Source organism: Augochlora pura, chromosome 7, assembly GCF_028453695.1.
Source record: "Augochlora pura isolate Apur16 chromosome 7, APUR_v2.2.1, whole genome shotgun sequence".
In the NCBI taxonomy this organism is placed as follows: domain Eukaryota; kingdom Metazoa; phylum Arthropoda; class Insecta; order Hymenoptera; family Halictidae; genus Augochlora; species Augochlora pura.
The window spans coordinates 13939285-13954000 of record NC_135778.1 but is presented as its reverse complement, the minus strand read 5'-3'; the positions used below and the strand labels follow the sequence as shown (position 1 = coordinate 13954000).

At 43.8% G+C, this 14716-nt stretch overlaps 1 protein-coding gene across 5 annotated transcripts in view; it reads right to left on the bottom strand.

The window, feature by feature from the left end:
• LOC144473601 (uncharacterized) overlaps nucleotides 1–14716 on the bottom strand; it is a 505151-nt gene that overhangs the window by 128639 nt on the left and 361796 nt on the right. For all 5 annotated transcript variants that reach the window (XM_078187617.1, XM_078187615.1, XM_078187616.1 and 2 more), the window contains 5 exons: nucleotides 12522–12615; nucleotides 12312–12401; nucleotides 11923–12012; nucleotides 6459–6676; nucleotides 5606–5744 (listed from right to left, as the gene is read on the bottom strand). In XM_078187617.1, coding sequence (XP_078043743.1) covers nucleotides 5606–5744; nucleotides 6459–6676; nucleotides 11923–12012; nucleotides 12312–12401; nucleotides 12522–12615 — 631 coding nt within the window. The remainder of the gene's footprint in view (nucleotides 1–5605; nucleotides 5745–6458; nucleotides 6677–11922; nucleotides 12013–12311; nucleotides 12402–12521; nucleotides 12616–14716) is intronic.

The window sequence follows — 14716 nt, the reverse complement described above, 5'->3', positions numbered from 1 at the left end:
TAATTATTATATTTATGATATCCAATATTTCACATGATATAGAATAAAATCTAAGCGAACATTATTCTCGAAAATTTAGAAATGATTTTTTGACAAATATACACATTCATTTCTTACCTACTATACGTAAAATAATCGATTATGAGAATTTAGTGATTTTAATTTTTATCGACGAACACTAAACTTAACGCTTTTGCAAGAAACTGTGTCTAATGTGTAACCATTCTGACTGGTTGATCGAACTAAAATAAATTTTTAAATTCCTCCAGAGTTTCTCTAGTTATTTTTATTATTGAATAAACGAATGGCCGCGTCCACGGCAAATTTGCTATGGGATCGATCGCGAACGGATCAAACCGAACACGCAGGACGATGATCGGTCGATCGGTGAAAGCCAACGATCTGTTCGGGGCGTATGACTTTGTTCAGGAACGCGTTAGCGTTCGAGCGAGCGGAGCACATCTCGAATCTAATTATCGAGGAACGCTTTGTGCGTATAGGAAGCCGAACAACCGTTTGCGGGCTTAACGACTCGCGGCAAGAAAGGAATCGGTCGCCGGAGGAGACGGCCGAGGAACGTTGCTCTGCCGGCACGGCGCGCCGGCTTCGGGCCCGACTCTGTACAGTATTCTACAGTAAATTGCTGCAGCTTTTTTTCCGTAAAAGCTAAAACCGGCCCTCTAAACTTTTTGCCGAATCTAGTGAAAATGGAAGCGGCGAACGATAATACGCATTCTCCCGGCATCAGTCTATCGTCTGTTCTTTTCTTTCCATTAATTTCGTATAAAATTTCCGGCGAATAAGTGGAATAAGTGGAACTTCTTCAAGTATTTCTACAACGAAATAGACATTCATATTCTTGGGAATGCTATAGATCATAGCGAACAGAACATTTATTTCTGAACCTACTTAAAAATGTAATATTTGGATCCTTTAATTAGAAATCCTAGAATGAAATGGATATTGATAAGATAAAAATTCTTCAACGGTTTTTACAATGAAATAAACATTATCATTCCAAGAAATACTGTGAATCATAGCGAACAGAATATTTATTTCTGAACGTAGTTAAAAATATAATACTTGAATCCTTTAATTACTCGTAGGATAAAATGGATATTAATGAAACAGAAGTTTTTCATCTGTTTCTATAATAGAAATGAACATTAATTAGCTGGAATTACTATAAGCAATAATGAACTGTACTTTTAACCCTGTGCGTATCTTTTATTGTAGTAGCTGAATTTGTCAGTTACCTGCATAATAAAATGAGAATTAATTGCCGTGGAATTCGAGGAAATATTAGTCATCATTAATAGTAAAATAGAAGCAGTAAATGCTAGGAGTTAAAGATAATTACACATAATTGCAATAACCTGTATACGAGCTGTATCCGTGTTGAACCGATTTGATCCTATTATTCATTGTTTTCGATCGGGTGATACGAATCTGTGAATGTTCGTGTCGGATGTCGACGATATTCTAGATCACACGCGGGACGGGTTTGTTCCTCGTGCCAGAGAAGCCAAGAGGCGGACAAGATCGGATCGATCCACGTTTCCATAAAATTTCGGTCACCGGTGTCGTTGACCTCCTTAAAGACACTAAGCAACTGACCGGCGCACGATGAAAGTTACAAGAAAGTGATGGGAAACTTTAAACAGAACCGCTCACGTGGGTAGCGGTGTCATTAGAGGGTCAGGAACTTTCTTAAAATGTTCGATATTAACCGAACCTCGGCGCAAATTACGAACGTGCGAATCCTTCCACAGGAATTCTACGGCGGCGTTTATGTCCGTCCCGTTTCCAAGAAGTTCAGCCAACTTTTCACGCATGAGCCCCGCCGTTGCAATTATACTAAAATTATAACGGGAATCAAATTCTTTTCGGTGTCAATAATAGTTGCCGGCAATTGCGGACGATTCTTTATCGCGTAATAAATGTACGAGTACCGTCGGCGTGAATGCGAAGTGAAATAAGAACGAATACAAGATTGCAACGCAGCGTAAAATATGAAAAATTGTATAGCGGTGTGAAAAATAAGAAAACATTGCATCATAGTGAAAGAAATAATGAAAAATAGCATTACGATAAGGAGAATAATTAAATCATTGTAAAGCATTGTATTAAAGTGTAACAAATAATTAAACATTGCATTATAGCATAAAAAATACTCTAGAGTTTACAAGATTGCATGATAATATTTCTTCCAAAGTAATATAAATTTTTGTGAAATTGTGAATAAGAACAGTTATTAATAAACTCTACCGACGTTTCTTATCTCATGCGTTCGAAAATTTCTGTTCGGCCAATGAATGTTGTCCCGTTAATTTACCGTCCGTGGAGTGATTTTAAAAAATAAGACTTTGTTGAAAGTAGTGCCGCCGTTACGTCAGATGTCCAGGTCGCAGCACGTGGCCGCTAAATGCCGGTGCTTGGCGCACGAGGATCCGAGGACGTGCACCGTCGCGCCGTCACGATTGCATCACGTACGACCACGTGTTTCCGGCCTGAAACGGAGTTGTCACGTGTGTCGCGCGTACGTGCGAAACCGTGCTGAGCCACGCGCGTCTCCCGTTGTGCACGCGGTGTGTACGACAAACTGATTACACGTTTAATTAGCATAATACAATCGGCCGCTGCGAATAACGCTGCGGACATCGCCTGCCGATTAAACGACGGTGACGAGGCCTGGCATTGTTGCTGTCGGAACAAGCACCGTGGATTACCACGATCGAATTTATGTAACCAGCGTTCTGACAATCGCGTGTTACACAAATACCCGAGCTGATTTAATAAAATTGCTTTCGGATGTAAATAGCGCCATTCAAGTCCCGTTCGCTGTTAATTTGGACGGACGGCGTCCGAATCTTCAGAATCGATCTGTTGGATGGTAATTTTAACTGTCCGGGAACGATTGCGCGAGGTAAACGCTGCAGGTACTGTAAATTGTTTTAAGAAAGTCGGACAATTTATGGAAGGAAGAAAGTGCAAGATTTATGACATAATTTTTGTCCACGGATCCGTTTGTATCGAGATGTATGTTAATAAATCTGTTGTGTTGAATGAATCTAGTTAACATTAAGAAATCCATTTGTATTCGATGTTTCTATGTTTTTAATAAACATATTCATTCGTTATAAAATCTAGATAAAATGAGCATAAAGCAATAGAGTTTATAAACTCTTTAAAGACTTATCATGTTCGTAGCCTGCTAATCAAACAAGCGACAGAACGCAGCATCCTCGTTCCGCCGCGAGTACCTCGAACGATTACCTAATGCAAATATATCGAACGAACCAATTAGCCATCGTTTCCGAACGGAATCAACAACCTGACCGAGTCAGCCAATCTGCAGCTTTCATCGGAAAGTCACTTACACAACCGCGTTGACGGAGGTACCTCCGATTCCGTGGCATCCCCTTCGGCCGGTCCCGAAAGCGGATAGACAAAGGGTTCGTTGTTGAGAATCGACGAGAGAGCTCAAGTCGGACTTTCACTTCGAAAATCGCACGGCTGGCCGGTTCCCGATCAAGGGACACCCGGTGTGTGTAACGATACCGGATCGATCGAGAGACTCCGGTGAAGACGGTGTCTCGTTTTGTTCCACAGGCTTTTCCACGGGCAGCCGAGGAGTCAGCGGCCTCGCCAACCTCGTTTCTGGCATCCTCGGCGACCTCGAGCCGATGTTCGGCCTCGTTTGCGAGGAGTCATCGAGCATGTCGTCCCATGCTCTCGTCCCCTGGTTCTTGTTCCCCCTGATCGACTCTCTTGCGACTTTCCTAGCTCCTGGTAGCTTGTGCCCAAAATGAGTCAGTTTATGGTAGGTCCAGCATGATTCGACTTATGACAGTGATTAAAGTGATACTGGTGTAGCTATGACCGATTTCTTCTCCTTATCGAATGTCTTTAAGTATATGATGTATATTCGTGTTTGTATCAATTTTGTAAGTAAAATGGAATAATAGGTGCAGTTGCATTTCCTAAAGCAGCACCAAAAGGTGTTTTATTCATGACATTTAAAAAATGAAAGGTAAGGTGCTTTTTTAGGAAATGATAGAATGAATTTTTCATTAGAGCACGCACTGCAACAGAGTCATGTAGGAAGTATATACTTGTAGTTTCTGTTTCAAAGCTGTGGATTTATACAACAAAATCGTACATTAATTGTCCTGGATTTTCTACTAAAATTCACGACAATGAGGAATAAAGATTTTGTCAACTAGACAGCACCTGATTGCGTACCAAAAGGCTAAAAAAAATTGTACAAGAGCAGTCAATTAAATAATTTCTTATAGTACACTTAACCTACAATCTCTATTGATGCGTAACTGTAAAAGTTTTCTTAAGTTCTATGATTCTACAAAATTAATTCCAGGAAATGACACAGGATCTCATAGCTAGCGGAGTAATATTTTCAAAAAATATCGAAGGATAGAGGAGAATTCACGCTCGGATTGCAAAACGGAAGTGAACCGGTGGGATACCGAAGAGGCCGGCGCAGTATCCAGGAGTATCAGGCCAAGTTCCCATAAAGTCGTTCGCGGGGGAGATTTTACACATGGCCGGAGCTAATCGATAATACAACATATCGCCGGTGTCGGTAAACGGTCCGACGAGCCGCGCGCGGCGTATTGTGGGAATCGTTCGGTCCAGGATCGCGGAAGGAGGATCGGGTTTCGCACTTCCGCGCGAGGACCTCCTGACAGCCGGTACGGCGAACAGGTCCGCCGACGGAAAAATGTTAATGCTCGCAATCGATGTACCGTGAATTCGCGATAAATCGTCGACCGTCCGAACACGGACGGTGACGAGGCGGGAAAATCAATGGGGACGACGACGAATAACACGTGCTCTTGCCTCCGATAAGGTAAACGGCACCGTTCGCGATCGTGTCCCTGTTATCAATCGCCTCATTCGTTGTACCGGCAATCGCACGTGTTCACGATCTTCAAAGGATTTAGGACTGTGTCGCTGAATAGAGGATTCGCTCGCGGCCTTCATCTTTCGCAACCAGAGATTGCACACAAACGTCGCCATTTTTCTCTGGTTTCACAAACGTGATTTAATTAAGGAAATTAGGCGAAGACTGTTTTCTGATTGTTTCTTATACGGTAGAAGGTTGAAACTTGAAAATGTTCTTTTCTGGTAAGCCATCAAATAAATCACTTTTATGAGCATTGATCCCCACATCTTCGGATGATGAATGAATAGAGATAAAGAAAAGTTTCCCTATCTGTGCATGCAGTAGCTAGCCCTGCAAGATACGCGGTTTATCTTCGTAAGCTATCAAATAAATCATTTTTATAGACCCTGAGCCCCATAAGTAACTAGATCCTTAGATAAAATAGTAATGTTTAATAAGTTATTCTACGATGTGAAAGCAATGCATAGAAACAAATCAAAAGAGCAAGAATCTCCTTAAATAGAGCGCAGATCTCAGAACTCTAGCAAACGTATTCTATCGACGAAACAGTTCTGCATCTCGTCTACCCTAATCGCTTCTCGAGTACTCCAGAGGTGTGTACCAGAGTCCAGCTCACTGTCACTCCAAAGACCCGAAATCATTAACAGTGAAAATCAACGAGGTTCAGAGGGGACTTACCTCATGCGCCTGGTCCTCGATGCTTCTCAGGACGGCGAGGTTGCGTATAGTGGCTCGTCTGGTTTCGAAGGAGGATTCGAGCCTGGTGGCGGCGTTCCCGACCTCCTCGACCAGTCCCCGTGCCCGTTTCACCGACAATCTGGAAAGATAAAAAGGAACCATGATCGCGGGTTCGCGGCTCGGCGCACCGTTAGGAATTCTTGTTGCGTCTTATCGGCAACGAAACATCGAACCCTAACTCGCGATAGTCCGCGGCTCGGCGCATAAGGCACATAAGGCACCGAGTGGGCGCTGACTAACACGCCGCCGGACGTTATCTTCGCATTAAAATGTCCTTCGGGGCCAGCTATGCGCCGCCGAGAATCTACCGGCCGATTACTCGTGTAAAGCGTACGCTCCGCTCGGCTCGTAGTCGCTCGCACGGCTCGGCGCGCGGCTCTTCTATAAAATAGACCTAACCGCACAAAGAGACTTCCACACAGGCGAGACGCATAGGTGTCCTCTTTCAGCCGAACTGTCTTCGAGCACTCTCCGGCGAATCTCTGACAGGGTGTCTCGCCGGAAATCGGCGAGTCATCGTCGGCGACTCGCCTTTGAACGCCTCCGCTATTTTTTGTTTTCCCCCGGTGAAATTAATAGACGAACAGGCTAGTTTATCGCCGGGAGAGATCGCCGGGCGAGAACCCGTGTCGCGATAATTAAAGCGGATCCTAGGTGAATTCACCCGGGGAACCCCGAGATGACAATAACGTTCGATAATGTATCGGCCGCGAGACTGGTCGCCAACGCCGGCGGCGGCGGCTATCTTCGTGGACTTTCTAGCTTCCAGGAGTTACGGTCGTGTGGTGCTAACCTAACGTGCTCGAGGTGTAGAAGCGGCGACGCGCGCTCCTCCAGAGAGGAGATCGCCTCCTCGGCGTCCCGGGATGTTCGTCTCAAGGTAGGGTCCGTCAGCAACCGGCCGAGAGGCGTCAACGCGCCCGAGAGGCTGCTGCATTCCTTCAGCTCGGACATCTCCAGGGCCAGTCGGCGACCCGCCGCCTGCCACTCTGTCATCAGGCTGTCGTACTCCTGGGGAAAACGGAAATCACGCCATTAGTCGGACTGCGATTGCGAAAGTTAATCTGCGAGCGAGTTAGCGGACGCTTCGACTACAATTTCCGTTTCACGAGCGGCGTTCTTTCGGTTCGACGAAATGCTTCTATGGTTTCTACGGTGCTTTATTGTGACCTTGCGGCAATTATTTCTGGGAGAGAGTTGCCGATGCTGAGAATTGTACTTAACTATTCTTAATCGATTCTATGCTTTCAATCCGTCGACGGTGGACCATTTTCGCACCTATACAATCGACGATGATTGTGACAGGTTTCTGGAAATATTATTAGTCTTGGTATCTATTGTTTCTTATGTAACAGTGATTTATTTTATTTACCTGCCGAAAATTACGTAGTTAATCCTTTAGACTAATGGTGAAAAGTACGTAATTTACTAAATGTTACAGATTCCTTCTAAATAGAAATAAAATAAACGAAGACATACATGGTTATATAAATGATCTCGTATTAATTATAAAAATATTAAGGACGAAGACGCGCTAGTCATCAGCGCAACGAGTTAAGTATACGATTCATACATGGCCAGTAATCATTATATTCTATTTGCTCTGCTTTTACGAAGATGGTCGTTCCATGAAACGCGTCAAAGTACGAAATATTGTTTAAAATATAAAACTATGTGTAGGTTGAAAATACTCTAAGAATGTAAAAGGGCTGATGGGAAAGTATGCGAGATTTTTTTTAGACGAGAGACAGATGAATAGACAGAACAGGCTATTGAAATACGCGGCACGGTATCGACACGAGTACGCAGAATGCAGGACAGACACACCTTAGCTACCAGTCGGTTCGATTTGCTTATTATGGTGCATTCTCGGTCGATCGAAATTCCAATCACATGGAATCATCCATGGTGGAATATAGAGGAATGCTTCTACACTGACTAATTGGCGTTACCTGTCAACGGGCCCACTTTTCAAATGGTTTTACAGTTCTCCGCGAAATGTCAAATGTTATCTTTCCGGGTTGCTCTATTCTTAGCACCTTGGCGCTGGGACTTAGAAAAAAAGCAGCTTTAAGCATTCGCGCCGCATACTTGTTCATGGGAAACTGTTTAATAGAGTTCTTCGCTAAATAAGATAATTATACCTTCTCGACTAGTTCAAGGAAACATGTACGATATTCGATGAAAATTCACCAAAAAAGGAGAAGAAAGTAGCGAACTTTTTATTTTATATAGATCAGTAATCTACTTTTGTATGTTGCAATAAATCATTCACGAATCGTTCGTCAAATATTTTTGCCCACGTCGAAGACGTTGGCGTAATCTGGGACGGAAAATCTTGAACACCTCGTATTTCCCATACTAAACTCTACAAAATGATTTCCAAAACTAATAAATCACTTATCGTGGTACATACGACGATGAAGTTATCAAATAATTGATCCTTCAATCGGAACATCGAATCCAGCCAGAAATAAAACGAGGCTCGCGAAAGAAGCTCGTAGTTACCGACAACCGAACATCGGCAACACTATCATTGTTGCCAATCTGTCATAACAGTGCAACGAACCCACGAAACTGGAGCACGGAAGTAATAAAAAAAGAAAAAAGAAGAAGAAAGAAACGACCGGTCGAATCATAGATAAGAGGCGCTTAAGCGCGAGTATGCAACGGATCGATTGACGTCTCAATTCCGCGAAATCATCCGGAAGATTGATCGATCGTTGGATCTACGATCGCCAGAGGCCGACTATTCGCGGAGCTCGTTCTGTATCGCTTGTCGTAAAGTGGTTCGAGGGTCGCGATAGCTCACAAACTCGGACGATGAGCGGCGATCGTTCATAACTCTCAACGAGTGCATTTCTAGCCGGTGAACTTCGGGTGGTCCGGTAAGTGCTCCCAAAAGAACCCGGCGGGCTCGATGATATATCATCGGGGGGCAATTAGAAAAATCAATTACGGTTGCCAGTCGGGATGAAGAATTAATCCTCTGGGGCCGTTTGTTGCCTCGCTTCGAAGCAACTCCTTCGGTTCAACCGCAAATGACCACGCTCGCCTCGAAACGAGCCGAAAAATTCTTCCACCTTTTACTATAGCAGCTATCTTTTTAGAACGGCTGTCTAATTTTTAAAGATAATTACTCCAAGACGTTCTTTATTATCGCAAGACGTCATTATCCTTTACTGAAATGGCTCGATAAAGGCGCGAATTCTCCTACACGTGACCCGCGGCAATGCAATTTAGATTTACGACAGTCAGAATTACGAAGTAACTCCGCATTTTTTTTTCTTAGCGAAGTTGCAACAAAGCCGAACAATTTGCCAGGCGAGAAAGTTTGAAATTTCGAAGGCGGTCGCGCGGAGTACCGTACGATCTTTGCGGAGATAAATGCTTGTTACCAGCTCACGCATAGTAAATCCTCGTTCCGGGGATACTTGGTGGAAATAGGTAGCCGAGTAGTGGCGTCTGTGGGAGTCCTTACTTTCTGCCGAAGAATCCCATGCTCGCCGGAGCAACCGCGATGCACTATGTTAATGCCTATCTCGGCGAGCATCGGCCGACCGGCCGATAATTTATAAACATTTTCCAAGGTGCCCGGCCGAATGGAACACGCCGCCGGTTTTCTCCTTGTAACGATTTTCCGCGGACGCGCGGGCGCGCGGGTATCGGCCAGCAAGGTCGCCATTGGCTTATCGGCTTTTCAATAAATCGATAGCATTAGTCACGCCGACGTTTTCCCATTCCCGACGACGCGCGGTAACGGTCAGAGCCGGCTTTTTTTCTTTACCGTCGTCCGACAAAACGAGCAGCGCGCCCCAAGAGCAGAAAGACAATTTGACATGGCGCTCTGCGGGACTCAGATTGCGTCCCGATCTGATAAAACCCGATCGATCGATCCGCGACGCTGCGCGACGACTTTTAACCGATTAAACGTCTCACGGCGAAAAAGGAACCGAGTAATTTAGTAGATCGATCTCTCGGGTCTCTAGGCGGAGGAAAGAAAAATTGTTTTGTCCGTTTCTTTTTTCTTTCTTTCTCGTTTACGATCAAAATCGGCTCGAATAAAATGGTCGATTGAATCGAGACGGACAATTCCGCCGGACGCGCGTGTCTACCAACTGCGAGAGCAGATTACGAGGAGCGTAACGAATCGCTATCGAGATACATACACTGCGTCCGCTGCTTTTTTTTCTCCTTAACGGGACCCATTAAAACCCCATTACCGCGCGGAGAGGTGGGGCACGGATATTTTTGTTTGCGATGGGATCGCTACGAAATTGCTCCGGTGGAAGTCTAATCGGTGACATTAGAAAAGTCTCCGATTCGATTCGATCGATACGAAATTCTTTCCTTATTTGCACTTTTTATTATCTAGTTTCTAAAAGAAAGTTCATTTTTTATAGAACCATATCTGGTTTAACATCATCAAATGCGAGCGCTCGGAGGATATCGTTATTAACGCTAGAAGTATCAGATTAATCAAAATGACTGGTTTCTGAATTTTTCTTTTATAATTGCTGTCATGATAAAAGGGTCTTTAGAAGTCTACGTAGACTTCTTGTTCGGAATATGTACATTGTAATAAGAGTCGTAGAAAGTTTAAATAAATACAATGTTGTTGTTATTATTATAAAACAATATACAGTAGTTACTTTTAAGATTTTGTAGTTCTAGTGTTACATGACCGATCATCTTTAATAATACTGACCATTGCTACGAATTAAACGAATGACACTTGTACTAAGCTTTTGATATACTAGACTGACTATACTTTGTTTTTAGAAAGTGCACCTGGTTTCCTGTCTCAACTACTGATTTATAGATAATTGAATCTCACGGAACACTGTTCCAACTTCACATACTCGAAAGAACAAGATATAATAATATAATTGTAAATTGAAAATCGGACGACAATTTTACAATTGCAACAGTACACGTATCTGCATGTTTATCAACGAATGAACCATAGAATAGACAATTACTCATTGCGTCATCGAAATCGGACAATGAAACTGAAAATCCAATCGTCACGGTAAAAACGTCACGTTTGATTTTTCAATTCAACGAAAATTGCAATTTACAGGGAAAGATATACTTTTTGGCGATCCGCCAAAGTAATGACAATGTCGCGCGCGCAGTGTCCTTTGACAGCGGCCCGTTGATAAATCGGTAACATCGGTCAGTGCCACCGTCGCCGTATAAATTCCCCGCCAATGATTGCGTCGCGATTTTCGAGGGGGGACGGCCGACACAATTATTAAGGCCCGGGCCTCGGGTATAGTAATTTTTCATCGAACCTGCCGAATCACCGTCACGACATTCGGTCAACCGGCCGGGACATTCCCCGGTCGTCTCTGTCACGCCGACCGTTCTTCGCGCGAGCAATTTGTTGTCGCGGGCTTCGATTCACTTGTCATCTGTTTTGAAATAAATTGCGTGCTCGTTAGAACCGGAGTGCCTTGAAAATTTTGCACCGAGTGCTCGTCGTCGTCGCCGCGCTGTCGATCATTGTAAATTCGCGGCACGAACAAATACTTTTGCCACAATACGATCGTCTAGTTAAGGTTATGTTCTTCTTATTCCGATTTTTGTGAAACGATCGGTAGAAATTCGCAGAAGAAGACGGTACAAGAATGGCATGAATATAAATATAAAATTAATATCATTAGATGTAATTGTATAGAGTTTTAGTTACTCCTTTAATTACGAAATTTACGGTGATAAAAAAAGAAATAGCGAGTTAATAAAAGGACTCATCGCGCTTGGAAGTGATTTAAAAAAGTTGATAAGCGAAGGTTAATCAAATGAACGTATATAATATTAATAACTATTATATAATATTATTTAATAATTCACAAAAATTGGCGTTATTCTCAAGAAACTCTTCTAACGTTTCACCAAACCAGAGTTGGACAAAGAAATAACTAAATTGTAACTAATTCATAATTCTTTAGAATAACTAACTAGTTACATTATATCATTAATCAGACTACTTTTTATCAAACTTTGCGTTCAATGAATTTTCTCATCAGAAAGCAACACGCAATCGTGACGTATCCCTCGAGATCCTCGCAGATCCTCGCTCGTACATTGAATCCAAGGATCTCCATCGCGAGGAGAGTCATCGGTTGAAGGGCCCAAATCTAAGAAACGCTGATTTACATGCTCGCGACGAGGAGGTCCGCGCAGAAGGACGCGCGTCACGAGTACAGGAAACGACGGATGCAAATGCGAACGGTTGACGCGACATCAATTACCTTATAGAACGCGATCCACAGCGCCTGGTCGTGGTTTTCTTCCCGCCTGGGAATGTGTTTGCACAGCGCGTCGTGGTCCACGATGGTCGTCTGAAAAGCAGAATCGAGAACGCTTCAGAATACCGTGTAAACATTAGAGTGCCGCTTCTGAAGCAGCCACGTCGTTGAGGAGAGCTCGGAAGCTGGAGCGTTTCCTCGGAGGAAATCATTTCTGAGTTTCCTCTCGACTGGCTCCGCACAGAAGCAGCCACCACGGGGACCAAGAAAGAAGCCATAGGCACTCTCGAAAAACACTGAATCATGCGCTCGTACGCGGCCGAACGGAACAATGATCGTTGGCGGAAGGGGCCGGGGGACGCCGTTTAAGGATTTAATTATTTATCGCTCACCTTGACGCGGCTCAAAGGTAACTGGGAGTCTGTTGAACCGTCGGGTACGGAGGTTTGCAGCAGCAACGCTTGCGGAACGCTCACTCGGTCCTGCAACACAAACAAGAACCGTGATTGTCTCCGCTCGAGTCGCGCGGGATCGATGGGATTCAATAGGGACCCGGAGCGGCTATTGTCGGATGCCGGGGATTGTGTCGGCGGTCGGGTTACCTTCAGAAGGGCCAGGACCTTGTCCAGGAACTCCAGACAGGCCGGAGAGTCGCCGTGGACCAGCAGGGTGAATCCGTTCCTCGCCTGGTCGGCGCTGAAAGCAAACGAGAGCAACGGTCAGCATTCGATGACAGGCTGATTTTGCGAATTATTCCCGGCGCGACGACTCGGCCAGAAACGTTCTCGCGCGTTCGTGACGCCTTCTGTGACGCCGCTCGCCGCTCGCCGACGCGCGCGCCGCCAGGTAAATTGCCGAACGCATTCCTTGCATACACGTGAGTCACCGTGATACGGTAGTCAACGCGGTTGACAAGATCTCCCACGTGACGAGCGCCGTGTCGCCGCGATTTCTCCTCCGAGTCATGCTCCCGGTGAAACGAGGCGGCCGAAGCTGTCGACACGTCGAGGACCGATTATGCACGCGGCTCGCAAGGGCGCTAAATCCCATAGCTAACACCTACTTCAACGCCTAATTGATTCGCCGGTCGTTTTTCTGCGACCGTTCTTTCTTTCGAGTCGTTTTAGTTGGTGCCTTTAGGCATTCGCGATATTGGGGACGGTCTTTGGAATTATTTTTGGAGAGGTGAATAAAGATTTCGAAATGTGGGCTCGGTAACTGCATTTGTGAAGGCTTTAAATTCCTTTTGATATTTTTTTTTTTGGAGTAAAAATAGTTTAAATGCACACTGAGGCAGAAGGTAATACATTGCATACATATTTAGGACATATAACTTGTTATGGCGGAACGGACAGGGATTTTCAAATTCATTCAGTTTATTTTTTGGTATAGACAGTGTTGAAGCGTTTTCACTAAAAATATGAAAATATTTGAAAATAGATTTCCCAAATTTTAACCTGAATTTTCTATTAAATGTAATCAACATCTACAATATTATATAAATTTTCTAATTAACTAAATTTTGCTGCAGCAATAGAAATATTTTAACATTATAGTGATGCGCAAGAAGTATTCCTCGCACATGATTCTAGTATTGTGTAACGCGGAAAAATCGTCCCGATCAGTCGTCAAAGTCTCGCGTAACGGACGAACCTAATTCCCGGAGATTCCACGCTTCAATTTCGCGACGGACACGCTCGGAGCGTTCTGGCTCGAGGACACGGAATCGCAAAGGCGTACTGAATGCAGGAAAAGCGTATCACGATCCGCATTCAGTTATGACACGTGGGTGGTTCGCGTAAGTATGCAGCGTTTCTCACGCGGCTCCAGTGGCACCCCTCTCCCTCCCTCTCCTCCCCAACTTCTCCTCGATCCCTTTCATACATACAGCAATCATGCTTCCACTTCACAGTGGCGTATCCACTGGCCACAATACTACTCTTTGTACGCGTGCTCGTGATTGCTTTAATCCGACCCGTACCTTTCACGTCAGTTTCGTTTGTCAGATGTCAAACGAGTACGCGACTATCACTCTGCCGTGCTCCCCTTTTCCCTTTGATTCTTGTGCGGCGAATAAATGCGTTCAGCAGAAGATGTTCGCATGTACTATAGATGTACGGGGACTGCGGAATTTTCTGCTAAATAAACTCGATGCAATCGAAGTAAACTCGATTCAGCGGAAGTGTTCTCCATTTGTTAGCGAGGTTGTTCAATTTTATTGAATATAGGCGTATTATGGAAACCTATAGTTTGTAAGTAATTGGTTTTTATTTGCTCCGTTATTTGCTGTAACAATTTTCTCAGGTCATAAATATTAAAAAAGCAATTGCTTATAAAAAAAACATCAGATTTCCACAATATATATATATATATATTGTGTTTTTTTAAAAATTGTATTTAATTGTATTTAAATATTTATGTTTTTTTTAAATTGTTACAGCAAATAACGGAGGAACCAAATTCTGCTGGTAACTCGATATGCTTGATACTATTGAATTGTTGCGAAAGACCTCGTTCGCGATGAATCTTTTCCACTAGAATACCATTAGTCAGGACAAGAAAATAAATAAATTACGAAACATTCTAGACAAATATCAAGCGCTCCAAAATTAAACTGAAATTTAAAATTAAGAAATTATCGAAAACTGTGGCGCTTGTGTGGTTGCTATCGCTTGAGGAAAGATAGTGAAAAATGTCTACAGCGGCTTGAATACTGTTAAGAAAAACAGCAATAAAGTGTCCGAAACGTTCTAACGCCGGCGTATGCCAAGGTGTTGGAATGCAGAAAACGGAAGCC